At 42.3% G+C, this 27,535-nt stretch overlaps 1 protein-coding gene across 8 annotated transcripts; it reads left to right on the top strand.

Annotated features, from left to right (window-relative positions):
• The first annotated feature begins 465 nt into the window (after positions 1-465).
• On the top strand, positions 466-26,458 carry STX16 (syntaxin 16). 8 transcript variants are annotated; one of them, XM_037812463.1, is made up of 10 exons: positions 468-1,331; positions 8,921-8,932; positions 15,923-16,040; positions 16,163-16,270; positions 16,707-16,847; positions 17,854-18,019; positions 19,162-19,253; positions 19,826-19,969; positions 21,194-21,274; positions 23,660-26,458. In XM_037812463.1, the coding sequence occupies exons 4-10, from the start codon at positions 16,178-16,180 to the stop codon at positions 23,762-23,764; spliced, it is 822 nt and encodes a 273-aa protein (XP_037668391.1). In that variant the 5' UTR covers positions 468-1,331; positions 8,921-8,932; positions 15,923-16,040; positions 16,163-16,177; the 3' UTR covers positions 23,765-26,458. The 8 variants fall into 8 exon arrangements, 7 of the variants coding, with proteins under 7 accessions (XP_037668386.1, XP_037668388.1, XP_037668387.1 ...); XM_037812464.1 differs by having other exon boundaries at positions 1,253-1,382; XM_037812458.1 differs by lacking the exon at positions 15,923-16,040 and having other exon boundaries at positions 467-1,382.
• Positions 26,459-27,535: the final 1,077 nt, after the last annotated feature.

Below are 27,535 nucleotides of genomic sequence, written 5' to 3' on the forward strand. Positions count from 1 at the left end.
TTTTTCGGATAAATCTTTTTTTCAGAGCAGGGAAAAAAAAAAAAAAAGCCGCGCGAGCCCGCCGCCGCCTGCAGTGGAGCGTGCTCGGCCTCCAGAGGCAGTCGTCTCCAATTTTTCTCCTCCTCTCTCTCCCGGACGCCGCGTGCTCGGGAAACTTGGGCTCTACTGGAGCCCAAATTTGCCTGCCGTGCAACTTCCACTCTAATTGGAGGCGCCAAGGCCTCTGACCCGAGTTTGCGGCCTGGGGCCCACGCTTCCGAGGCTCGGGCCTCCCCACTCGCCCGCTTCTGGTCCCTGGGCCCACTTGGGGAAGGGCAAAATGGGGCGTCCCGGGAAAGGGCGGAGCGCTCCCGCGCCCAGGGGCAGAGGGGCAGGGAGCTCCCGCGTCCGGAACGTTGCGAGCAGGGCTCATGAGTGTCGCAGGGGGGCACTCGCGAGAGACGGACAGGAAGAGGGCCAGGGGGGACTCCAGAACCCGGGACCACAGTACGGAAACGGCCCGGGGCAGAGCTGCAGTCCGATCCCGGGATGGAGGGAGCCGGAGAAGAGGAGTGAGGAGGCGGCAGGCAGGCCCTGCTGCCCTCCCGGAGGCCGGCGGCCCGCTAGCAGTGGAGGAGCAGGCCGCCCAGGCCGGGGGAGGGGTCAGGGGGTCGAGCCCGGGCCGTCGCAGCCGCAGACACAGCCCAAGAAGGGGACACCAGGCGCCCCGGAGTTCAGGGCCCAGACCTGGCTTGGGTGGTCCAAGGGGGCCTAGGCCAGGCCCCTGGTGGGGAAACTGAGTCCAGGCCAGGCCTGGCCTGAGGGCACAGCCTAGACGCTCGAGAGCCACGTTAGGGTTAGGGGGCAGGGATCCTTCGGGGACTCAGGAACTAAGGGGAGTAGGGGGCTTCAGGGCCTCCCAGTCCAGAGCCGGATTGGCGAGTTAGACGCTTGTAGATCCAAGGCTGGATTGGGGTGGGGGCTCTGGGTCGTTGGCTCACAACGCAAGGATTGGGGGGATTTAAGTGCTTGGAGATCAAAGTCAGGTCTTGGGTAGGGGGAGTCAGACAATTGAAAAGCCGAGGTGGTTATTTGGGGAGGGGTCTTTGCGCTGCAAAGCACAAAGCTGCGCCTCTCTGGCTCCAGGCCTGAGAGGCCTTGTCAAGAGAGGCTTCCGTGCAGGCTAGGCCAGAGCAAGAGAAAGAAAGTGAATAAATCAGGATTATAAGTGGGCGGGGGGCCCCTGAGAAGGGGGTCACAAAGGGTGAGACATGGCCACCAGGCGTTTAACCGACGCTTTCTTGTTGTTGCGGAATAATTCCATCCAAAACCGGCAGCTGTTAGCCGAGCAAGTGAGTAGTCACACCACCTCCAGCCCTCTGCATTCACGTAGCATTGCTGCGGTGAGTCTCCCGGCGGCCTCTCCTACACACGCACCGTGTGCACTGCGGCTCTGTCTGTCTGTCTGTCTCTGTGTCTGTCTCTGTTTAAAGAAAGAAGATGAGAATGCTAGTAATGATATGGAAAGGCAGGGCCCCTGGGCTAGGGTCCGGGGGCATCTATAACCCTGGATGGGGGGAAGCCAGTATTGGGCCCCCGCTCCACCCCTGCCTTCCCTCTCGCCTCACTTCCGCAGCCCTCCCCGTCCCCCCTCCCGCCTCCCCGTCGTCACTGCACGACCGGCTGCCTGGGATTTACATATGTTGTAGCGCTGAGATTTGGAGGTGTGGGGCCTTTCTGAAGCCGCCTTTTTGTTTTGTTTTGTTTCCAGTCCTACCCCCACCCCCACCCCCACCCCTCCCTGGGTCTTAAGGGCTGGGTTGCAGGACCCGCAGACCCAAATCCTTGCAAATGAATGCCTCCCTCCCTCAAAGGAGGAAGGAGTTGTTTTTTCCGACCGTGTTCTTTTAATGGCCTCGCAGCCCTCTGTGTGGCCCTGTTCCCTATGAATAATTGCTTCACTGTTTTTCCTGGGGGCTCATGTTTGTGAATCAGTAAGGTGCTAGGCCCTTCAGTTTTCCATTTTCCAGACGGGAAATTCAGCTTTCCCCGCCATTCGAACTTTTTTTTTTTTTTTAATTTAAAAAGAAATCATGATGTGTATGTGAAAATTAATGCCCCAAGTAGCATGTTTTTTTATTTAATTAACCTGAGCCATTAGCCCAACAGGTAGTCTCCTAGGGAGGTCCTAGGCAGGATACTGATGACTTTGGTTTTGAGGGGGGCTTCTTTCCCTTTCTGAGGCCATTTCCTTCCCTGTTAAATGAGGGGTGGGTTTGAGTGATGTGTCCAAGGCAAGAATTCTTAGCTCTGTGATACCGTGAATTGAAGGGTGAAGTTGTAGAACTAGTAACAGTAAGGGGAAGACAATAGAAGCAGCATTGCAGAAAGAAGGAGTAAATTCGTCCCAAGGCCAGGTCCTTGGAGACGATACTTGATATGTACAGTTTTGGGATCTCACACTTATTTCACCTCTCAGGGACTGTATTGCCGTCATTTATTTTTCTTCATTATTTTATCAAAGTGCTTCAGAAAAAATTATGTCATGTGTCTTGATTATTGACAGAGGGTCTCTACAAAGACAGCCTTGCCTTTCATTTAGTCACATATGGAAAATGTCTTTGACCATATTACTCATATAGAAAAGCCGTTTTAAGCCACTGTGAGCTGTTTCAGGAATAAAATGAAGTAAACTCAGATCAAAAAACGGAGGAACAGAGTGTGTTTGGGTTTTTATTTAGTTAAGAATTTGAAGATTTTATGTATTTATAGACTAAAATTATATTATACCAAAAGAAGTATAAAGATATCTGTTAGCATGGAAACGGGCTAATTCCGCTGCCAATTTTGAGAATAGCCTGAAATAAGCCAGGAACTAGAGGGTAAAAAATTGAAGGAATAAAATTCCTCAATGGGACTTTAGTTTTGTTAAATAAGAACTATACGTTCCTTAAATGGCTTGATGTTTTTGGTACCTCCTGGGGGAAGAAAATAATTAAAACTCGCTTTAATGTTTCTGAGGACTATCAGTTTCAATTGCTTGAAATATATTGTTTGCTTTTAAATTTTTAATTACATAAGGTTCAACACTCTTTTTTTTTCTTTTTAAATCAACTCAGACCGTTCAAAAACCTGATGTCTGAGCCGGGCAGCTTTTTGAAAGTGCATTCCTAAGTCAGATCGCTTTTTACAATGGTTTTCTGTCAGACAACTTAAAATATATAAGCTAATTAAATAATTAAAAACGGATAGCTAAATCATACCATTTGGAAAAACTGATGTCAGAAAATTTACAAATACATTCAGCTAACAGTTTCTTGAAAACAGATTTCTAAATCAAACCATTCAAAAATAGATATGCTTAAGTCAGAACATTAAAAAATAGTTTCTATGTAAGACATACCATTTAAAATATTACAAGCTTATAGCAGTCTCACCATTTAAAATCTCACTTCATTAAAAGTAATCAGGTCATTTAAAATATCCTGGTAGTCAATTCAGACGATCTAAAAAGGATTTTGCCATCAAAGAAAAATAGTTTGCCTACATTAGAACTGAAAAAGTAAACATACATTTATATACCTTCATTGTATTCCTTAAAAAACACAAGATAAATCATAAAATTCGAAAACCACATCAGTGCTGAAGAATTTGGGGGTGAAGTATATCTTCAATTTATTTGCATGTGGCTCTCCAGAAATTCTCCAGGCACACACATGATCATATACCGCAGATGTTAATGTGGCTAAGTAGGGGGTATAATTTTTTCACCTTCCCTGAAGGTTGGGAAAGTTGTATAATAAACATTTTGGAAAGAAAGCCACGTCTAAGACGCAATTTTTAAAAACTGGAATATCTCTTGCAGTGTTTTTCATTACATATCTACCTCATAAAAATGTGCAGACTTCATCTTTGACTTGTAAATTTCAAAACCCATGTACAATATCAAACAAAATTGTATCTTCCAAATTTGAATATGGACTTAGTATTAGGTGATATTAAGAAACTATTAATTAAATTAACTGTAATATAATTAAAAGTGTTTATTTTGTTAGAGAGACCCACTGAAATGTTTAAGGATTAAATGTCATGATGTCTGTAATTTATTTTAAATACTTAGGCAACCACAACAAAAAATAGATGAAGCAAATAAGGCAGACCATTAGCAATTAAGTCTAGTGATGGATGTGTGAATAGACATACATTTTCTGTATGTTTGAAAAATTATAAATATGAATTTAGAAGTATATGTTATAATAAAAACATGAAATAATTAAAAAGATAATTTATAAATATATATATTTTTATATATGTATAATTCAGGTAACTGAAAAGGAAATAACTAAGCCTGAGATTTTAACACAATTAAACAAATCATAACCTGAAACTAATTAGAAGAAAAAGCTGTAGAACCTGACTTTGCTGTGAGTGTAAATTTCTTCTGTCTCTCCCAAATAAAAACAAATCACCCTAAAGTAATAGATTTTTAAAATTCCTACCTGAATTTTCACATCCTGATCTGAAGACAAGGCTTTGGAAGTTGATTACAGTGTGTATGTGGGGGTGGGGGGTGGGGTGTCATCTCACACACCTCAAAACAAGGCACGCCTAAAATCTCATCATTCAAAAATTTTAAACCTGCATTTTCTACATCTGATTTTGAAGAAAAAAACTAACGGTTAGGGGAGTGGGCTGTTGTGTGTGTCCATACGTTCGTGCTAAAATGGGTCTGCGGAGCAGTCAGGCAGAGATGTCACAACTAAGCAGGAGTTCAAGGGGGACGTGCAGTGCAAAGCACAGAAAACCTCTGGGGCTGGAGGCGCCTAAAGGTCATTTGGCTCAGCGTCCCCGTCTGTGAGAGCCCCTCCCTCTGTGGTCCTCATGCCTGCCTTGCCTGGCCACAGTTCTGGGCAGCAATAGAAAACTCCCCCCTTTCCTACCAAGAGCTCCTTGCCTGTATTAGTCCCCCTGTGCCCCCCAGATGTCTCTCTTTGCCGTCCTGTGGTCCTAGTCCTGCCTCAGGAAACCCGTTCCTTCTGCAGGATGACTTCACAGCTTTGTCCCCCAAGCCTTTTCTAGGTTCAGCAGCCCCCATTCAACAGTAGGGTTACGAGTTTTTTCCAATGAATGATGTCTAGCTTTTCTGTATCATTTTTAAATTTCATCACCCAGATCTGAGCACAATTCTACTTAATTGTTTCTGGTTGTGTTACTATTAGTAAAACTAATCGTGAAAAACAGACTGGGGGATGATTTTACAATGACATCCAGTTTCTTATTTCTCAGCAGTCTGGGTTTGCCTCCGTTTTGTTTGTCTACGACGGTGATGCCTCAAGGCTGTGTGAAATAAAGGAGGGAGTGCTGGACTCAGTCTGAGAATTTAAGTCTTAGTCCCACTCTGCTGCTGATTTAGACCAGCTTTTAATCTCTTCTGGTGTCTTTGCCTCATTTGTAAATTGAGGAGTTTGAATTATGTGCTTTCTAGTGGCTCTATCAATTCAACAATGTGTTCTCAAGTTCTGTTTTAATGCGTTGTTTCTCCTGACCATGGCTCATAGTTTGGAAAGAGTAACCCACAGACAACCACGTTGTTGTGGCTTTTGGCCCTGTGTTACTGTCTGAAATCCTTTAGACGTAGCCCAATTCTGGGCAAAAGTAACTTTTGACAGTGTATCAGCCAAGCACGGGTTTTAAGGCAGAAGTTCATCCAGGCAGTTGCATGCAGCTTGGGTTTTGAAAGCGGAACTGAATTTACAAATAGATAATCATTGGAACAAAATTTTCACCTCTTGAATGAATGAATGAAAAGTAGATGTCGAGTTGACATTAGAGTCTGATGAGTTGAGAGGTGACTTGTGTGATTCCCTTGGGTCTCCTGGGGTGGATTTAATGTAGGGATTGGAGCCACTTTGTTGGTGTTTACTGCCTGCTTTAAAATAATGCATCATCTATAAATGGAAGCTAGAGTTAATTGGTCTTGGATTAGTGTGGAACTAGCACATTATTTTTAATAAAACATGGTGTGTTTTAGGAAAAAAAGAAGCTAAGGAGTAACTGATTATAAGAAACCCAAGGTCCTTATTCAGTCCCGAGTATATTAGCTAAAGTTTATTGAGAGCTTACTGTGTGTTTGGCACTGGGCTAAGCCCTTTCCACATGTAACCTCATGCCGTTCTCACAGTGCTGTGTCACAGATGAGGAAACTGAGGCTTAGAGACATTGGTAAACTTGCCCAGCATCACCGTAGAGAGAAGTGTGTGGAGCTGGGAGTGGAACCCTGCCAGTCTGTCTCCAGAGCCCTGTGTGTTAACCTACCGGCCACACTGGTGCTGGCTGCATTTTCCAGGACTTATGCGGCAGGTTCTAGAAAATAGAAGGACCTATTGTTTAACATTTTTTTTTTCTGCAATAGGATAGCAGCGTTCTATATCTCACTTCACAACTGTACGATAGTCAGTTTTAACTTGCAGACTGGAAGTTCTAAGTTTTAGCACAGGCTGAGTCTGCTGGAAAATTAGTTCTCTCTCTTTAGAATCTAAGTATGAAATCATTGTATATTTCTCTTTAGATCTATTTGCTTTTCTGCTTCTAAAGATTCCATTTGAGTAGTGAGGCTTACTTGAGAATAAGGGTGCTTTGTTGGATAAAAGCGAAGCAAACTTTTATTTTGGCAGCTACGGAAATAAAGTAAACATCACTATAGCATAGACCTGTATTTCCAACTCATTTTGCTCAACTTTTCCAGACTTCCTGAGTAAACACAGATGGGTTTCCACTTATTTTTCAGTTTTATGTAGAAAGTTCTTTAGACTATAAATTCCACATGCTACTTGGAGTTTTCAGTATTTGCTTGATTGCATGCCATTGGCAGGTCAAAAACCTCCGTTTAGACGTTATAAAGATTTAGAAGGTGATGATGTGTGGTAACGTGTTTTCATTTGGCTGCGTGTTGGTCTTTACTGATGGTAATTCTAAATGTTTTAATTTGGGTCATGACTAAATTTTCTTGTAATCTGGTCGCAGGGGGAGTTTTGAAAGCCTTCTATTTTAAGTAGCAAAATGAGGGGTTCTTTGCAAAGATGACCTTCTGAGTTTAATTCCTGAAGGGGTGTGCTAGTAATGCCCATCACAAGTAATTCCCTGAAGTGTGAATAAGATGAGAGGTGGGAGGGCAAAGCGGGAGTCCCGGACACCTGGGTCTTCCCCAGCTCCCTTTAGTCCGCTCTGTGACTTCGGGCACGGCGTGTATTTACACATGCCGAAGCTGAGTTTCCTTGTTTGCGAAGAAGAGTTCTTTCTAGTTGTAGGATTTCACCTCTTAGCAATTAATACTCGTAGAAACCACAAGATGAGGATGCTTTGCTCAGTTAATAGTACAAGAGGACAGGCTCACGTGCAGCACAGATTTTAACCTCTGGTTTGCAGTAATACTTTCCTCTGAAATTAAATGCCAAGGAGCCACTGCAGAAAGGGGAGAAACTGCAGATTAAGATAGTGGGGTTAGGGTTTCTGCCTTGTGTCTGTTTTATGAGTAAAAGACTTGAGTACTCTCTTGCTAAAAGTGTTAAGCTCTTTAAAAATAAAGAAAAATTTCTTTTTAAAAATGAAAGATAATTAGACCAGATTTCCATTTGACACTGTCTTCCCCATTAATATTTTCTAGAACTATTATTATGGCAGTGGGTATCTATATAGTTCCCTTTTTCTCTAATAGCAAAGGGTAGAAAAAATGAAGAGGACTTCAGCTTTCTGTACTGTCATCTAATTTAATTTTTACATGGAGGAATGTTTGATTACATTTTTATTGCTGTCATTATTTAATAATATTTCAGCCTTGACAAACCAGTTTCATTTGCACTATTAATTTTTAAATAAGGAAGTTATGGGTTTTTTTTTTTTTAATTTTCTAAATTTGCTGCTAAGTGTAAAAAAAATCAACACGGTTGATTATTGAAATTCACCACTAATTATTTAACTGATCAATACCTTAAAAAAAAAAAAGGAGAAAGACATCGTTGTTGAGATCATCTGTCATTAGTAAATGTCTTCTCAGAAGATAGAGTTCCATGTTGTTCTAAAGAAGAATCTTTAGTTTTAAATTGAAACTTAACCCTCTGGTTGCCGGACTGCTGCTTCTCTATTCCCTTTTTAAAAAATCTCTTTCCCCTCGGTCTTGTTTTGTTTGCTTGCTTTTATAATAGCTTTATAAATAACTGTGTGCTTTCTAGGCTAATAATAATATATGCCAAGCAAATGGTAAGAGGTTTTTATTTTACCACCTGTGTCTCTCTCCCGGGAAGAGTGATTTTCAGCTATTACCAGGGATGAAGCCGTGTCTGCTGGATTTAATTTGCATAGATCTTGCATACATGGTCTCTTAAATATTACCTGAATACAGCCATAGAGGGTTTTTGTGAGTTGTCCCTTTTTTAATTTTGTTGGATTTGCAGGAGTGATTTACATGTTAAAATATACATTTCTTTCACACAAGAAAGTTACATTTCAGCTTTGCTCTCGTTTTATCTCCCTAAGGGAAATTTAGGAAATGGTTTTGTATGTGATATTTGATGTTTATGAAATAGATCAACAATATATTTTATTGAAACTCAAGCAAGTGTGTTTTATTTGTTCCTATTGTATTTTAATTTTTACAACTACTTATTGTTTGTCTCTTATCTCATTTGCTAAAACAACCACAGTAAATAAAAATGAAAAAAATTGTTGAAGTAGTTCTTTAAAAAAAAAAAGGAACCAGAAAGTGGGGAGGGGGGACATTTTTTTAAATGGCTTGGTTTATGGATCTTCATTTTTAGTCAACTTAAAGTTGTTTAAAATCCTATTGTTTTCTGAACTGACCATACCTTTCTGTCCATCTGTCCCCCTCCTTCCTTTTTGCTATCCCTAACTGGCTGGGACTGATGGGAGCAACATATCTCTTCAGGAGCTGGATGAGGTATTGTGTTTTGAATACTTTTGCATGTTAGGTAATTTTACTGTTTAAAATTATACCTGTCTTTAGTCATATATAAAATACTAACAGAGCTTATTCATATTTTAGCCTTTATTTTGATTATTTACTCTTGTAGTGTTTAATGCTTTGCTACATAGCATGTGTTTAATGATTTTTATACCATGTGAATTGATGATTTAGTTGGGTTTAGGAATATTTTTTCCAATTCTTGGGAGAGTGTCTCAACTTTGGAAGCAGAGAAGGGTAAATGTTTTCTCCCACTTGAAGTAAGCCAGATTGGTTTTAGGCTCGTGTCTGATGTCCCCGTCCCTGAGAAGCGAGCGGTGGGGTCCTGGGGTGGAGTGCAGAGGCCCTGGCACTTGGGGAGAGCCGAGGCTGGGGTGCTGTGCCTGGCCCTCGCGGTGCTGACAGTCGGCAGCACTGGTGGCCCCGTCCCGCCCCTGCTGGCTGGCCGCAGGCTCCTGGACTTGTCGTTGCTCAAGAGCATCTCGCCCAGAACGTGGGGGGAGGACACGTGCACAGCACTTTATTCCAGTCACTCTGCTACAAGGGCTAGGAGATGTTTGTGTGTTGTTTGTGTGTTTCTCTTACCTGTTTCAGAGATGAAGGGTTAAAAATACTTTTCGGAGGATAGACCGTTTAGAAAGAACAGTGTGTGCGTGTGTGTGCGCATGTGCGTATGTGTTATTTTGTTTGTTTTAATTCAGAAATATGAGCCTTGAGGTGGGATTAGGGTCAAACCAAGGGAGTTCCTAGCTAGTAGACTAAGAGCAACCTGTAACTTCTAAAAACCTTAATTAGTTGACAATAGTAATAGAGTGGACACAGCCTACATACTCTTCCTTAGGGCTGATTAAATAAACTCTGTAGCATCTCTGAAATGTTCCCGAGCTGCTGGGAAGAGTGAGTGTGTCTCGAGGGCTGTCTTAGAATGAGTTCCCAGAGGCATTTCTGTGTGGGAACCAAGCTGGATGCAAAAACTCGTGTGGATAATGTGATTCCCTCTTCCTTTATTATTTTTTTTCTTTCAGAAAAATAACTCACATAACTCACATTTAAGTTTGTGTCTGCTTAGAACATTTCTGAAAAGATATATAAGAAACTGGTAGTAGTGGATATCTCAAAAAAAAAAAAGGGATGGGGAGAAACTTATTGCAAAGCCTTTTCTTAGGTTGGATATATATATATATTTTAAACCATGTCTATGTATTACTTTTATTGTTTTTTTAAAAGTCATTTTTAAAAGTAAGCCCTTAGCTTGCAAAACCCTCACTGCCAGCACCCAGCCTGGGCACAGGTGCTCTGGAGAAGGAAAAAAATCACTGCAGGACACCACAGGGAAGTTAAGGGGCTCTCGGGGACAGTGGCCGCAGATGGATTTATTGACCAGTCTCCAAAGTGTTAAGACTTAGGGGCTTAAAGGGCAGGCACCTTTAGAATAGATACTTGCCTTACTGAACATTTTGAAAATATGGAACTCCAAATATGACTCCAAACAGGAAGTGTGTGGTGGGGGAAATACCCGACAATAGAACGACTTAGGTTGAAGAAGCATTTGAATACTTTTACGACAGTGGACACACAAGGGGTCAGAATTACTTGCTGCCATTCGAACCACTTTGCAGCCTTTTCTACTTCCTCTTCAGGCAGCCAGTTCCAGAAGCTGGCTGCCCACCGTGTGAACCAGCAGCCCCTTTGCTTTTCTCATACTTAACCTCAGTGTTTTTAAGAGGGGGTTTCGTATTCTGTTCTGTTATCAGAGACTGTGTAGATAGCCACGTTCCTTTCACATATGTCTCACAGGCTGTTAGAAATGTGAGTTTGAGCTCCCTGAATGCAAGGTCATAATTTTTTCATCTGGGCACTCATGGTTACCTTGTCCCCTGGAACATTTCTTGTACCCCTTTTTATCCGTTGTCCAGCACTATTCATTCTATTCTTCATGAAGTGCATCTTCCAGAATTGTACACGACATGTATTTTTTCCTTACCAGCTCCTCGGTCATTCATTCCACCCATTTATTGTTGACTTTGTCACTCAGCAAATAATAGTTTATTGATGACTACTGAGTGCTAGGTACTGAGCTGGGAGCTGGGGATGGAGTTGAGAGTGCACCCAGTGGGTTGCCACCCCAGGCTGTAGTAGGGCTTTGGTAGCAGGGTAAGTGTCTCCCAGCTCCCCACCCGGGCTGATGGCAAGGCTGCCCCCTTGGTAGTTGAGACCCAGACCATCTATCCTGACTGCCTCCCGTGGACCTCCCAGGGCAAAGTCATTGATGGCTTCCTGCCCACTCAGGGCTTCCTGCCATCTGTCTGTCATTCCCTACTCAGACCTGAGAGGTCCACTCTGCACCCTCTGAGGTACTGCTCTTCATTCTTCTCCAAAAATATTCTCTGAGGAGGAAGCCCACCTACCATTCATTCTCTCATCTCATTTATTTTCTGTCTAATTCACTTCCCCTCCTTTGACAAAGTGATCTCCCAAGTTGTTGGTTTTTTTTTAAATTCGAAATAGGAACTGTAAAAAATTATAAGATACAAACATCAAGAAATATATAAGCTACAAAACAATACAGAATGGGGAATGCAGGGTGACAGGGCAGGGTTTGGGGAGACCACAGGCCTGGGTTGGAATCCCAGCTCCACCACTTGTCCTAGTGACTTAGCTCCGAGAAAGCACCTCAGCCTGTCTGGGCTTCAGTGTCCGTGTTTGCAAAAAAGGAGGCTGTGCCCCTCCGAGGGGCTGCTGTTGGGATTAAAATAGATTGCCTCAGTATGTGTGCTTAGTGTTGTACTGATAGAAAACAGCCAGTTATTGCTCCTCCCCCCCCCCCTTTTTTTTTAAAGGGTTGTGTATATTAGTTGAAAAAAAAGGAAAATTGATAAAAGTAGCACCATTCATTTCTGGATGGTGTGATTCTCAGCTTTTTGATTTCTGTATTTCTTTACATTTCTATGTTTTAAAAATATATTTTGAACATTTCAAATCAAAGGGATTAAGCATTACTTTTAAGTGATCACAGGTTAAAGAAAATGTAGTACTGACATCCCTGCTTCTCTTTTACCCACAAGCTTATTTACTCCCTCAAAGAACTCTGAGCTTTCCCAAGCTGCTCGTCCATTAGAGAGGTTAGGCAGCATCCCAAGCCTAGGAAATTATGCTTGTTCTCTTACTCTGTGGCTCACTTGCCAGGCTGAAATTGTCAGTGTTCCGTCTGGACTTCTTAAATGTCCATTACCTCAGATAATCCAGAATTGTCAGTATTGTTTCTTATTAGGCACTATGGCCAAACTTACTTTATTTTTTTAGATATTGGGGGTTGGGGAGTGTATCTCAGTCTTCTGATCTCTACAGAGGCTTTGCTGTTTCCTTAATCTTAAAGTACACTAACTCAGCCTTCTCACAGCGGCAGGGTTTTATAATAGTAGGAAGGCCGTATACTTGAAACAGCAAGTTTTGTAGGTAAGAGAGAGAAAGAGAGTGTGTGAGAGCGAGAGAGCACAAATGTGAGCATATGTGTGGGTATGTGTGTGAGAGAGTACACAAGCATGTGTGCATGTGTGAGTGTGTGAGAGTGCATGAGTATGTGTGTGCTTATGAGTGAACGAGTATGTGTGCATGTGTGTGTGAGAGTGCATGAGTATGTGTATATGTGCATATGAGTGAACGAGCATGTGTGTATGTATGTATGTGAATGCATGAGCGTGTGTGAGTGCACGTGAGCATGCATGCATGTGTGTGAGAGCGTGAGCATATGAATGTGTGTGCGAGAGTACATGAGTATGTGTATGTGCGTATGAATGAACGAGCATGTGTGCATGTATATGTGTGAGAGTGCGTGTGAGCGTGCATGCATGTATGTGTGTGTGAGTGTATGTTCCTTCCATAGATGAAGAATTTGTCCATACTGCTTGGTATTCTTTAAAGAATACAAACGCCTAAATAATATCAATGTCTAAATTGGATCGGGATCAAAAAACTTTAGTGAGACCAGCAAGAAAGCTATTTGGTTGTGTAGCTTAAGCATTTGTTGAGATTTTCCTGCCTTTATTATGAGGTAGAGTTAGATGGCTGTGGGGTAGGACAGGCACACCCCTTAGTTGAGGGTGGGCAGAACTACAAATCAAAGAGAAGAATCCTTAAGATTTTTAATCCTCGTAACTACTGTTTTTGTAAGTTATTATCTTATTTACAAATCTGTAAAATTTTTTGATGTCAGAAGCACAAATTCATTTAAGAAAAGCTTTAATAGCCAACACCATTTATTTGGAGGGGGAGAGTTGAAATTCAGCAGGGATGAGTAATAAAAAATAAAGAGTTTTTGAAAGTCTGTACTGAATTGGGTGGCAATTTGAAAATTGATGCATACTGGATCTTAAAAAAAAATAAGAAAACATGTTTTCAAATGGCAAGTAAGTTTTCTGAATTTGAAAGTGTGATTATTTTGCACTTAAAATGTATTTTTATGTTCATATTTGTTCCGTTCCCATTTAAAGTAGTTGACATTTATCTTCCATTATGTTTTCCTTCCTAGAAGGGCCATCTTTGTTTTTTATAGTACACACTGTGATACATGTTACATATCCGCATCGTTAAAAGAAATGACACATTTGTTCTCAGTAGGGCCACATTCCTTTACCATAATGAGTTACTGCTTATTATCATGAAGGGGACAAATTATTCCCTATTTTAAGTTTTCAGTCCCAAAGGATCGGAGTTATTGGCAGAATCCTGATGCAGCCTGTGAGAAAACTGACACTAGATAGGTGGGCTGATACCTGCCTCTCATGTAGGATCTCCTACTGGCGAACTTCCTGTGTTTGCTTAAAAAGAGTGTGTTCTCCCCAATTTCAATTTGCCTGCAGTTTTTTTGGGAATACATATATTGTATGAAAACAAATACTCCTTAAAATAGTTGAATCCACTTCAGCTGACTTTCTAAGTGGTTTGTAATTTCACATTTGTTTCAGATAAATTGGTACTAATCACAATACAGATAAATTTAGATAGTCACAGAAAGATATCATCTCTGTATTTTGTTTTAGTTTAATTTGTATTTATAAACGTACAAAATAACTAGAAAGTAAGATGATGAGTATAAAAACTATAAAGTCACTACAGATAATACAAATGATTCCTCTATTAAAACACTGTATAATAATAAAATATAGTGTGTTAGGTAAGCTGGCATTGTTGAAATTCTATGACCCATGAAAAGGTGCCTTAAAAATTTTAGTTTTTGCATTGTATGAACAGGCTGGATGGAGTTAGAAGTTCAAGTTTTTCTCTAGGCCGGCCACAAATCCACACGAAGCACCTGCAGTGAGCAGGATGTGTGGCGTGTGCCCCTCTGTGAATCCCCCACGGAGCTGTACCCCCTTGGTAATTCTGGAGCAGGATTTCTGAGGAATAAATAGCGATGCCTTTGACTGTCTGCCAGCGGGCCCCTTTCTGTGCCTGCTCCATGCCCTGTCGTACATCACAGGTGGTCAGCAAGAAGGCCCGCTTTTGGTTCTCAACTGGAGCTCATCCTGTAGTGCCCGGAGCAGTTTATGGGAAATGGATCTCAGGGATGTCTTTTGTCCTTGTTGTTTTAGTCTGATGGCCTGTTGTTCTTATTTGTTTTCTTAGTAAATTGCAATTTTATTTCATGAACCTGCCAGAGTGATTGGCAGCTTGCGGAGTAGACGGGGCTTCCCGAGTCACCTAATAGCTTTGTGACCTTGGGAAAGCTACTTCACTCTTCTGAGTTCCAGTGTCCTCATTTATGCATTGGAATCTGAGTTCCTGGCTCACCTAGTTGTTGTGAGGAGTGTGGTCAAATCCCCTTAATTAACTCTTACACACAAACAAGCCAAAGGTGGCCGTGCCTGAACATGAGCCCTTCACGGACTCATAGTCCAGACAGGGCAGTACTAGATGGCAAACCGTTTGTGGAAGAACCGGAACTGTGCCAGGGCTGTAGGGACCCTGAGTGGTTTGACGTCGCGGCTGCTGGGGAGCACACAGGGCTTGGGGAGTAGGAGCAGGACCCAGGCCCAGGCTAATGAGGGTGGGGATGCCAGGCACTGGTTTGCTTTTAGGAATTTTGCTGTGAACTCTGTTACTTAAAGAATTCTGTTCATTTAGGCTTTTCCTTTTTCCTTATATGATATTTTTTACCCTTTGTGTGTGGAGTTTTAACCTCTGCCTTGTTGTTCCTCTATTGCCAGAAAAGAAAATGAGTATTTGCTGAATGAATGAAAAATAAAATTAGATAAATGCAGGGAGGGAAAAAAAGCAATACAAATTCTTCACCCATTTCTACAGTGTGATTTAGAAAATGTACAAAGTCTTACCTGTAAAGGACTTTTATAGACTGTTTTCCATTATTTTTTAATCATCAGTTGGATCTTTTGAAAAGGGCATTTATAAATTCTTAGCTCCGGAGGGCACCTCAAGATCCTTGCAACCAGTTCTGCTTTCTGGCAAGAGAACAGCTTAACCAAACCCTACCCCCGATTTCCTTCCCATTCTAAAAAGCTTCCTAAGGCAGTGTGTTATAGAGTTGTAATAAACAATAACTATTAATATCATTTCAAAATAAGTGAAAATGTTGCCAGTGGACATTTAACTGAAGAAAATAAATGATAGTGTAAGACTGCATCAAGATTTTAGGGATTGCTTTTGCCAAGTGATGGATAATTTGCTAACTGTTTTAGGCTGTTCTTTCACATGTTGTAACACATGGTTAATGGTCTTATGACTAGGATAACTGGATTAGCCCAATTTTCAAAATAAGCTAAGCATATGTAAGCAAACTTTAGTACTATTGGAAGTTTTATTTTCATTCTCTTTATAGCCCAGGATTTTTTTTAATTTGTGTCCGATCACAGTAACTGTTGGTTCATGCCTTTCTGCTATCATAGTGCTAGTAGTAAGAGGTCTTTCTTTCAAGGATCTTTTGTTGACTTTCTCATTACATTTCCATAGCCAGAACAAGTCAAATTCATGTTCACAAGTATGTCCAAGGAAGTTAAGAGCTGGTGCATGAAAAGATAGGAAAACAATTCCAAATGCTAGCAGTCCCCAAAGCAAGTTTATACTACAGGCAAGTGCATTTACTCCTGCGTTTTTCTGTCTTTTTAGGGAACAACATTTAAAAGGGAATGAGCGTGCTTATCTAAATTGAACTTGAATAACTGTGTTTATTGTCGCTTTGTTTCCCTCTAGCTTGCTGATGACCGTATGGCCTTGGTGTCGGGTATTAGCTTAGACCCCGAAGCAGCAATTGGCGTGACAAAGCGGTTACCTCCTAAGTGGGTGGATGGAGTGGATGAAGTAAGTTGAATGTTAGTTTCATGTTTTGTTTTGTTTTGTTTTGTTTTAAGTAATGGTAACATTAACAATATTTTAAGATCTCTTTCCTAAAAATTAATTTGCCTAAACTTGAATGTGTGTCTCTGGAAATAATTTAGCTTTAGGTTTATTCAGTTTACACACCACAAGAAAAGGCTGTGTGGGGATGTACGTGTGCTAATGATTTTGGCTTTAATCATTGGTAGTGACTGCCTGAGTTATAGGAGGAAACTGAAAAACCATATAACTGAGAGAGTGGTATTTGAATTTCTGGTAACTTGAATTAAAAGCTGCCCGCCAGGCAGCAAGCCTACAAGCTTGCCAAAGAACGCGCTGTCTCGTGAGTGCAGCTGGGTGTCCTGAGGCAGACAGAGACCTGCCAGGCCTCAGCAGAGCTCCGGTGATTTCATTTGTTCAGATACAGTATGATATTGGCCGGATTAAACAGAAGATGAAAGAATTAGCCAGCCTTCACGACAAGCATTTAAACAGACCCACCCTAGATGACAGCAGCGAGGAAGAGCATGCCATTGAAATTACCACGCAAGAGATCACACAGGTAAGGAGGGACAAGGGCAGCACTGGTAGAAACGAGCATTTCCCAGCCTCCAGCCCTCTCAAGGTCATCTCAGAGGTAGTTGTAAAGCTGTAATAAGTTATAAGGTGTCCCTGCACGAAATCTGATTGGCAGTCAGTTTCCTGGAGTTTCAGTTCCCACCCTGAGCTCTCAAAGTGATTTCAAGAGGCCGCAGACTCCTCCACATATCAGCATATCTGCATGATGTCTTGGAGGTAAATGGGCCATTTTTCAGTTGTTGGTAGATACTACTGTGGATTGATGAAATAAAAATTAATTTCAAAGCCTTATTAAGTTCAATCATTTGAGTTTTCAATACATGGTTTCTGTCATGTACCAGTACTTGAAAAGATTTTTATGTGAAAACATGGCCCCCCTTATTGGAAAGGTGGGGAGCTTTTGCTCTAGCCTGAGTATATTATCATCCTAGAAAAACTTAGTATTCTTGAAAACAAAATCTTATAAAATGTTAAGTTTGTCTTTTTTTTTTTTTTAAGGATGACTAGTGTTTACATTTTTCGTTTGTTTAAAGCCCTCGGATGCTAATTAACCGAGGAAGCTGTGTGGTTCTGAGTCGTGACTCAGAACAATGTAACGTTGACCTGATTCTCCTTTAGTCCCTGGCCTCTTGCGTTCCCCTCTGTGAAATGGGAATAATGGGGACCCCTGCCGTAGAGGGCCCCAGTGGGGTCTAAAGGAGAAGAGTAGTAACCCAGGGCTGGGTGGCGGTGCGGCCTGACAGCAGTGTGCAGTCCCTGGCCCGGGGCAGGCCTCACACAGCTTGGTCCGGAGCCCAGCCTTTCCTGAACCACACCTGGATTTCCGTGTGCAAGTGAAGCCTCCGCTTACTGTTCTCTGTCTGAGTTCTCTCTGCCGCCTTGGGTGAACAGACCGTGTTACTTCCCACTTCAGACTTGGGGCTGTTGGGAGCGTGAGCAGAGGGCTTTCCTCGCCCGGCCAGGTGAGAGCCACGGGCTTCTTCTCCCAGCTCTTCCACAGGGGCCAGCGCGCGGTGCGGGCGCTGCCCAGCCGGGCCCGCGGGGCCTGCTCCGAGCAGGAGGAGCGGCTCCTGCGCAACGTGGTGACCTCCCTGGCGCAGGCTCTGCAGGAGCTGTCCACCAGCTTCCGGCACGCCCAGTCGGGCTACCTCAAGCGTGAGTGTCCCGGGCCCATCGCAGGGATTTGGAATAAACGCAAGTTCCCAGTGCTGGACAAAGGAACATTTTTTTCCTTCTTCCTTTTTTTGCTATTCTTTCTCCATTTAGTCCTGACCCTTCCATCTTTAGCTGTTGAGTACATTCACACCTTGTACAACAGAAGGAAGCCCTGCCCGCCCCCCAGGTCGGCCCCACGCAAATCCTGCATCCAGATGCCCTGGGCTTGGGGTACATGTGAAAATGAGAGGCTGAGGGGTAAAAGGCAGCCTCGGTGCAGGTTGAGGCTGCGGGAAGGGGCACCAAAATAGTTCTTCTCTAAAAAAACAAAATTTATTTTGTCAGTCTTGAAGAATTTGAAAAATCAGTTTAGCACATTTTAAAAACCTGTTGTTTTCTAGGTATGTGTGTGTGTGGGGGGTGTTGCTGTTTATAAACAGGTAAAAACAATAATCACATTAAAGCTACATATTTGCATAACAACGAAGTCTTTGAGAGTGCCTGGAAACCTTTCCTAGGGGTAGCTTGAACACTTTCTCTGCTACCACAACTGATTTGCTCTTACCTTTCTTCCCAAATAGTTCAAAGCCAAGTTGCGGCTACATCTTCATTCGAATTACCCAGAAACGGAGTTTGCTTTTTGCCATTGGAGTCAGTAATACTTCTACATACTCCCCCAAATCCCAGTTCTCCCTCCCTCTGACAACTAGCATATTTGTGTTTTAGTTTTATTACTTCTAAAATTTGATCAGGGCCATTTGGAATTCTTACTAGATGCTTCTCTAGAGAAATGTTGATTTTTTTTTTGATGTTTTGTAGTAGCAGTTGGGTTAAATAGTACTGTTTCATTTACAGATTCTCAGATGGTTGTAAGTGTAATTTTTGTCTTGGCATCAAACGAAGAGGACACATTTGCAATGTTGGCTTTGTCTTGAATAACCCAAAGTGCTCACAAGTTGTTGCCTGTCTAAAATCCTCAACTCTTCCCTCGCCCCCACTGGAGAGAGGTTTCTTTTAAAGCTGCTGAGAATATATCCCTTTTGACTGTTGAGTTTTACTCTAGGTTTCCCCCTTTTTAATGGTGGAAGGAGTAACCAGGCTGGTTTACGTACTCGAGTAAAGTGAATTCCTCTCTGTGATAGGCATGAAGAATCGAGAGGAAAGAGCCCAGCATTTTTTTGATACATCAGTCCCACTAATGGATGATGGAGATGATAATACTCTTTATGATCGGGTACGTGAAGGGGCTGCAAAACTTATGCCTGTACATTTGCACTTATTTCTGTTTCTTTCTTTTCAGAGGCCTTTAACTTCTGTGCAGTGCAAATATGTCAGCACTGTTTCCCTGCATGTCCATCGGGTAGCTTCTGCGGCAGGCTGAAGAACAGTCGTGGTCACGCTCTTTGTTTCTTTTTGAAGGCTGCAGGGGGCCTTTGCACTCTGTTCTCCAAAGTCTTGGGAAAGCAGTCTGCGCATGTCTTTCTTGGGAAGAACCCAGAGAAGCACATGGCTACCCTGGATGGTTTTGCATCTTGGCCATTGGGTAGCTGCAGATGTGGGGTTCTCTCTGGGTCCCCCTCTTTGGGCTGGCCCAGGCCAGCAATGCTTTAGAGCTTGCTTGGTTTGGGAATTTGAATCTTTCCTGTTAGGGAAAAATCAGTGCCTATTTAGGACAAAATGTTGTTTCTATACTTTATGGAAATATTTTCAGAACTGATTTTATTTAAAGTTAACTTCAAAATGGTACACCATAGTGTCCCTGAAGAAAAAAAGTCTATCCTGTCCATTCTGCCCTTCTGTTGCTAGGGTTTTACAGCTGACCAGTTAGTGCTGGTGGAGCAGAACACACTGATGGTGGAGGAGCGGGAGCGGGAGCTCCGCCAGATCGTCCAGTCCATCTCTGACCTGAACGAGATCTTTAGGGACCTGGGAGCCATGATTGTAGAACAGGTGAGGGGTTCTGCCATCCACTGCAGGGGGTTTGCCTTCTGTGATGCCTGCTCCTTCTCCAAACTTCTTCAATCCTCCACTCCTGTCAGGAAAAAAAAAAAAAATTAAACCCACACCCCTGCAGTGTATGTGTTTACAAATTATATATACGCAAACAACTGCCGTTCCATAGAATGAAGGTTTATCAGTAAACCTTTTTTTAGATTAAAAAAATTATCGATAGAAATTCTAATATTCTCTACCTGGATCCTGAGGGTCCTCATCCAAGCACCCCTCTTTGGAGAACTGGCTGATTCTGACTGAGCTCAGCAGTGATTCTGGCAGTTTATTTTTGGCAGGTTATTGTATAATGGCAACTGGAGCCACCAGCTTTCAAGTAGAATTAAACTGTTTGTTCACTGTTAAAATCTGATTAGGGTATTTTATTATCTTGCCAGCAGGGATTTGGGTCCTGAATCCAACCCCCCACCCCGACCCCCACCCCGGAAACCCAACTGCAGAATGGAGCAGTTAGGCTGCGGAAGATCTAGTTACGCTAATTACTCCGGCAGTTCCCTATGAGCTGCTATCTCTTCTAATGCCACATGTTTCCATTAAGAGCCCTGGTCTGCCATATAGCCCAGCAGTCCCTTCCTGTTTGAATCAAGAGGTTATGCAATTTAAAAAAAAAAATTCTCCTTGAGGCAATTTTTTTTTTTTTTTTTTAGATGGTGGATTTGGAGCTTAAAGTTCTTTGCTCTGACCCATGCAGACCTGTGGTCACGTTTATAGAAGTGACAGTTTGCGGATCTAATCATAACCGGGTTTAGCTGAACTGGCATGCTTTGATTACTTGAATCCAAGTATTTAAGTAGCAAAACGGGTGCAGAAGCTAGCCCTTCACCACTAAGAGCCTATTTCCACTGAACCATATGTTTTTTAAAGCCCCTGTAAGTCTGAATGTGGCATATCTTAGAGTGGCCAAATCCCAGGAAGAAACCTCAATTTGTCAGTATTTCTTTCTCGTAAGCGAGACTTTATTGAGACTAGCACAGCAAACTGCCAAGCAGTGCCCAGCATTGCTTGGGGATGGGTTCCAGAGTTCTCATTGTGTGCCTTTGCCACACAGTTAAGTAAAATGAATAATCCTGTGGATAATGATGTCTGCAATTTGCATATCTCATTTTGGAAGTTCCATTTTCCTAGTTGCAGTTGTTGATCGCCTGTAACTCATTTATTACTCAGGGTACAGTCCTTGATAGGATTGACTATAACGTTGAACAGTCCTGTGTCAAAACTGAAGATGGCCTGAAACAGCTTCACAAGGTAATAACATATCATTTCAATAGTTGAGAATTTTAGGAATTATTACATATCAAGAATTCCTAAGAGGATTCTCTTCCATCTTGTTTATTTTCAACTCACATTATGGAAGTGAAAGAAAAATGTATGATATTGTTGTTTTCAAAGCCAACAGTGTGGGTTGTTGCCATTTTGTTGCAGTTAATGATTTCAGGTGTACCTTACACGCTGATCTGAGGTTGCCGAGTACATTCTGTGACAGAAAATTCCAAAGGGATTGGGGTTTTCTTCCCTCTAGAAAGTATCTCATCCTTTCTGAGTCTTCCTGTTTTAGGAAATCAATCGAATGGGCATTTGCTAAAATATGTGTTGAAAAATCTGTCTGCTTGTTACTGGCTGACTCAGGCTGCGCTTGTTGTGACATGTTTCTAATGAATTGCTGGTAGGAGAATCACTCAGAAGATAAAAATCTAATTTTCCCTTTTAATTACCTTGAGAATATAGAAGTTTGTTGAAGAGAGAGCATTAGCTCTCTGATTCTTTCTTGATAAGACGGCTATTTCGGGGATATTTCTCACAATATTTTTTAATTTCTTTTAAAAAATAAATGGAAAGCATCTTAAAAATCTTGAAATCAGTTATGGGAAGCATATGCTTAACCTGCTGAGGGGGGCTCATATATAATCGAGTGCCTGTTTTCTTTAAAAGGAACATCATAATGCTTCACAAACACAGTCAATCCTGTCTTTCCAGTGGCATTTTCCCAATTTTCACTAATGCACTGCTCTATCATTTTTCTGAAACCAGTTGCTTCCTATAGCAGTGATAACCCTGTCTGACTGTATCAGGTTTACAAAAAGTCAGACCTTGCAGAGATTTCTTGCTGTCTCTTCAGGGTGGAAGTGAGGCTCGGGGACCTCAGTGGAGAGAGGAGGCTTGTGGGGCCAATGCAGAGAGCTTGGGAAGCGTTCAGGTGGATTTGGTTGTCAAGCCCTGTATATTAAAAGAGCAAAGACTAACTTTAGCTTCTCACTCTGTCATAACTGGGTTTTGATATGCTGCTGAATTATCTATTAGTTTTGAAGTTTCTTAAAACTAGTGAAACATGTTTTAGAATATAGAAGATAAAGGGAAAAGCGTTCTCTCCAGGAGTGGGCAAATCTAGAGAGAACTAAAAATTTTGTTTTACATTCTACTTTATAAATCATTTTGAGTGGTTTAAAGCTTATTATTGAGTATTGGCTTTTCCCTCATAGTCTGGGTTACTTATTAGAAAAGCGAGCAGGCTCCGTCTTCTCGCCAGTTACACTGCTGTTGGCAGCACGGGGCTGTTGCCATGGCCGTGGGTTTGCCACCCAAGTTCGAGGCCTGGGTTCCTGCTGCTCACAGACCAGGCTCTCGGGGGAGTCTCCTGTGGGCTGGCGGGTCCACTTGGGAAACAAAACCACCAGTCACGGGGTTGGCTGGGAACGTGGATGCAGAGCAAGAGAGTTGAGTGTTCTTAGTAGATATTTCCACCAAACTGCTCCTCCTCCTTCACCATGAAACGCCAGTGTCTCTGAAAGGATGGGCCTTCCTCTCCCTCGGATGTGGTTAAGACACTCTCCACCTTTCTTTTCTTCCAGTTCTCTTTTTTCATGTCTTTTTTTTCATGTCTCTTTTTTCATGTCCAGTTCTCTTTTTCATGTCTGGACCCGTCACCAGGATGCAGGCGTTAGCACCTTCCTGCCCGGTGGCCACGGTGTAATCCATGAGGCTGCCCGTCAGCTTCCAGGGTGATGTTTTGGGGTGAAGAGATGTTTAGGCTAGGGAGCTTTTGGAGATTCCTCCTGGGTGCCACCAGTAGCATACGAAGAACTTGGCACAGGTGGGTTCTTCCTGCGTATGGCATCCACAGGCTACACCTGTCAGTTTTTATTTCCAAAGATGATTTTTTTTTTCATTCCCAAATTCAAGGGAGGTAGAAAACAACCCTCTTTGGGGCCATCAGTTCCATATATAATGGTTCTGGTACTTCAGCCAATTATTTCATTTCATAGTAGAGGAACAGGACATTCATCCGAAAAATTGTGTCCTAAAACAAAAGGCTTTTACTGAAAGCATTGATTGGTACATTTGGTGGAAGGAAAACCTGGGAGAAGCAGGTCCATCTGGATCTGAAGGTATATTGAGCCTTCATCTCAAAGGGAGATTTCAAACAAGTGTCTTAGTAAATCCAGGTTAAATAAGTAGCTCCAGGATCATGGGACTTTTTGCTTCATTGACTGAATTAGCTTGAATTGATGGATGGATTATAACCGTGTCGCCTGTAGCAGAGATGTCCCTTACTCTGCGTACAGCCTAATACTAGAAATAGTATTTTGGATTTTGGGAACAATTACCACCTTCCCCCCCGCCTTCTTTTTATAGGCAGAACAGTATCAAAAGAAGAATCAGAAGATGCTTGTGATTTTAATATTATTTGTCATCATCATTGTCCTCATCGTGGTCCTTGTCGGTGTGAAGTCTCGCTAAGTGGTGTTCTCGTGGGTGCTGCACACGGACTTCCTGGTGCGAGTGCTTGGCCTGCACCCCCCTGGCTGCCTGCGGAGGCCCAGCCCCGAGGGACCCGCGTCTGGACAGGGAACAGCTCCGTGGACTCCCTGTCTCAAGTAGTCCTCAAGTGAGGGGACCGGGCTTTCGTGTTCCTTCACTGGGAAGAATGTAAGGACCTGGACACTGCTGCAGAAGAGAGACTGAGTTCTAGGATCTGTTGTAATATGCATATATATATGTGTGTGTGTATATATATATACATATATATATATATATTTTTTTTTTTTTAAAGAAAATGAGTTGCAAGTTTACAGGCTCATGCAGAAGCTGTTAAATATTATATGTGTATATGCTATTTTTTTAGTAATTGTGTCTGAGCAGCATGTGAAAATAATTTTTGGAAAAAATTTTTTTTAACTGTCTGGTTTTTAAGAAATTTGGTACCAAAAATTTATGAGTAGAGGCAAGAATGCCTCTTCATTCTTCTCTACATATTTTCCAGTTGAAAACAAACTGAGAAGTCCTTTAAGAATTTATAATCCATTTGCCATTAACTTAATTTAGCTTTTCCATCACGTTAATGATCAGAGTAACAAAGTGTGAAAAATAAGAAACCATCATTGATGTTAATTAACACATTTAGATGGGCCAGTTAAAACAGCTTCATAAGTTTAAATCAATTGTAAATGGTGTATTTCTCATTTAGAATTTTTGCACTGCATTTTCTACTGTAAACCAAAAGGGGTTTCTAAGGAAAACCACCTAAATTTTTAAAGTTGGTGATCTGAACTGAGCTCACATTAAAAGCAAACTTGACAGTGCCATGAAAGACACCAGACTTAGGCCGTGTGTCCCATGGCCATTGCCCAGTGGTCCTGGCACAACCCGTTATTTATTGACTAACTACATAAAGACCTGTTCAAATCAGATTCCATTTAATGAACTGTGAATTTACACAGAGGCCATTTTAAATGGGTCACCCCATTTAGGATTATTGGATCTCAAATTATTAACCAAACATCACTCCATTTCAAAGTAAAATATTCCACCAGTGATTTGATTTATTGGCTCTTCCGTGGCCACTCAGCAGGGCCCAAAGAGTAGGCATATTTCTGATGGTTGTGAAAGGCTTGACTAAGAAATCTCTCATATGTGTGAGCACGGATCAGATCATCAGGGCAGGGTTTTGTTGTTTACTTACCTGTTATCAATATGGTGCTCAGATATATTCCTGGAACTATAGAGTAATGTGCAACGTGATGATAAATTTGAAAAATGAAGAATGAAGTTGCTCATGTTTTAATTGGTCCTGAGACAGTGGTAAAGTTATAATGGTCTTTGTGTAATTATTGGTGGCCTTCTATTGTTTATGCCTTTCTTAAAAAGCTTAAGAAGAGCATAACCTTATTAAATGTTTTAATGTTTTCTTTTGACCAGTCACATGAAATGTCTCTCTAGAATTGAATTTAAAGTTGTTTCCAGAATTGTAAACTCAAGTCCAAAACGTAGAGATATCTGCATTGTCCAGACAGAGCAAGGACTTCACACCGAAACCCCCACCACGGCCTTCCCTTCCCAAGTTGTTCAAACTGCCAGGCAGCCACCGATTTTCTTATTATTGACTTGGCCTTAGGATTATCTACAGGTGTCTCTGGCATTTCCGGAAATAGCATGGTGTTACCTGATCAACAATTATTTATTAGCAAAGAAAGTCAGAGGATAAGAATGCAGCCCCTCGATTGCCCCTAGAAGGTGGAGTCTCTGCAGAGCTGCAGAGTATCAGCAGGTGCTCTTTAGTCCCAGACTCCTGACCCAGTCAGTGGTGGAGACATTCAGAGTTAGAAAGGCTGCCTGTGAGTGGGGCTGTTCAAATTAGGGGTTTCCCTCAAAGTTGATCTACAGTGGCAATACTGGATTGCTGTTCAAACTTCTCAAAATGCTGAGTTTTAGTAACTCTTGAAGGAAACAGATCCTTTAAGAAAGGAGTACCATTTATTTATATTTATTTTCAGAGTGATTAGGGTTGGTTTCTGTCCCATTTGGGTAACATAATGGATCTGATTAGAAATTGTTTTAAGGATCTCATGTGGGGATGGGGGAACCCTTGTCCATTCTGCCTGAAGCCAGTGTGGTGCCCACGAGAACCCCAGTTGTCTGCTGCCATAGTCCTCGTGTCCGAAGGCATGGCCTGGAGTGGACCCCAACTCGCCAGCGTCCTCCAAACACCGTCTTTTTCTGTTGAGCCTTTATTTGTGGACAGATCAGTTGTACTTGAGGAAGCAAAAGAAAATGAATAACCAAGTCCTGGTACCTCAGGGTAGTTCTCTACCTGCGGATAGCTGTTGTCCATGGGCCTGTCAGGCCGGCCGCCTCTCCAGGTGGGTCCCGCGCTGGCCCGGGACAGAAGCGAGGCAGGGGTTTCCTTTGGGTCTCTGGCGCCTGCTGATTTTTCCTGAGATTGTAACTGAAAACTGTCTCTTTTTATTAATTGGGGGTGGGGGGGGTGGCTGGCTGCGCGGGGTCTGGGTGAGGAAGCAGTGTATGTCTAATTTAACAGATTTACCACTTTCTCTGCTAATTGAGAGAGCTTTATTTATTTGTTTTGACACAGTGCTTTCAGTGTTTTATCCTAGCTAATGGCTTCTTAAAGGTAATAAAACCCTTCCAACCTAATTGGTCAGATAAGACTTTTTTTTTCTCATATGCTTAAATAAAGCAATTAGTGAAGAGCGTCTATCCAAAATGACTTTTTTTTTCTGTCCTTTTTTAAAACTAATTTACCGTTGCTGGAAACTTTGTACAATAAAGCAATCATGCAGATTAAAGAAACTCCTGCCATCCTAGTGTTAATTGTGACAACGGGGTCCATGTTTTCTTCACAAACTTGCTTGTGTTAGGAGAGGGCCTGGCCTGTTTTGTGGTGGCTGGGGCTGAGGACAATTTGTTTTGTGCCTGAGGCCTTTTGCCTCAGTGCCTCAAAGTCCATCTGTCTCTCTAATGGATGCTTTCAAACGGACCAATCCATTTGCTATCTAACATAGAACAAGGAAAACTGCCTAAAAGCCAGATAATTATTTTTCTTATGAAAATGTATGCTTTATATACATACCAAGAACCATTTGGGAATCTTCAAATAAAATTGTAGCCTGTGTGTTTCTTGCTGAGAAGGGCCTCACATGCAAGGCTCTGGGGAGCTTGGATTCCTGTGTGTCTGAAGTTTGCTATCTTGTTAACACTGGAAACTTCAGGGATGGCGATTGCCAGATGAACTCCAAGCCAAGCCTGTGTTTCCCTTGAACGTGTCCATCCCCTGGTTGTCAGAGGCTGAGATGGCTCCTTGTCAAGAAACGATAACTTCTGCGCATTTGTGCGCCAGGTGAGTGACATAGCCTTATCGTCACGAGGGGGTATGTATTTTTTTAATTAGACACCAGAGTCTGTCCATACAAATACGAGTTGCCTTTCCAGGTAGTCACCTTGGCAAGCTCTGTCCTTAGTCCTGAGATGCCACTGCTGCTTATGGCAGTTAATTATCTTCAGAGCCTAGTGATGGACCACACAAAGGAAGCAACCTCTGTTTATTATGCTCTCGAACCTCGGTCTTTGACTAGAAATTACATCCCTCAACCTGTTTATCAGCCATGTATGACTCTGTCCAGAAATCAAGTCCGCCCTCAGAGGATCGATGTTTTGCCACAGGCTTCAGGAATGTTCTGGCCGGCAGTAATAACATAAAGGAACCTCCATCCT

This window comes from Choloepus didactylus, chromosome 19, assembly GCF_015220235.1.
Source record: "Choloepus didactylus isolate mChoDid1 chromosome 19, mChoDid1.pri, whole genome shotgun sequence".
NCBI classification, from domain to species: Eukaryota; Metazoa; Chordata; class Mammalia; order Pilosa; family Megalonychidae; genus Choloepus; species Choloepus didactylus.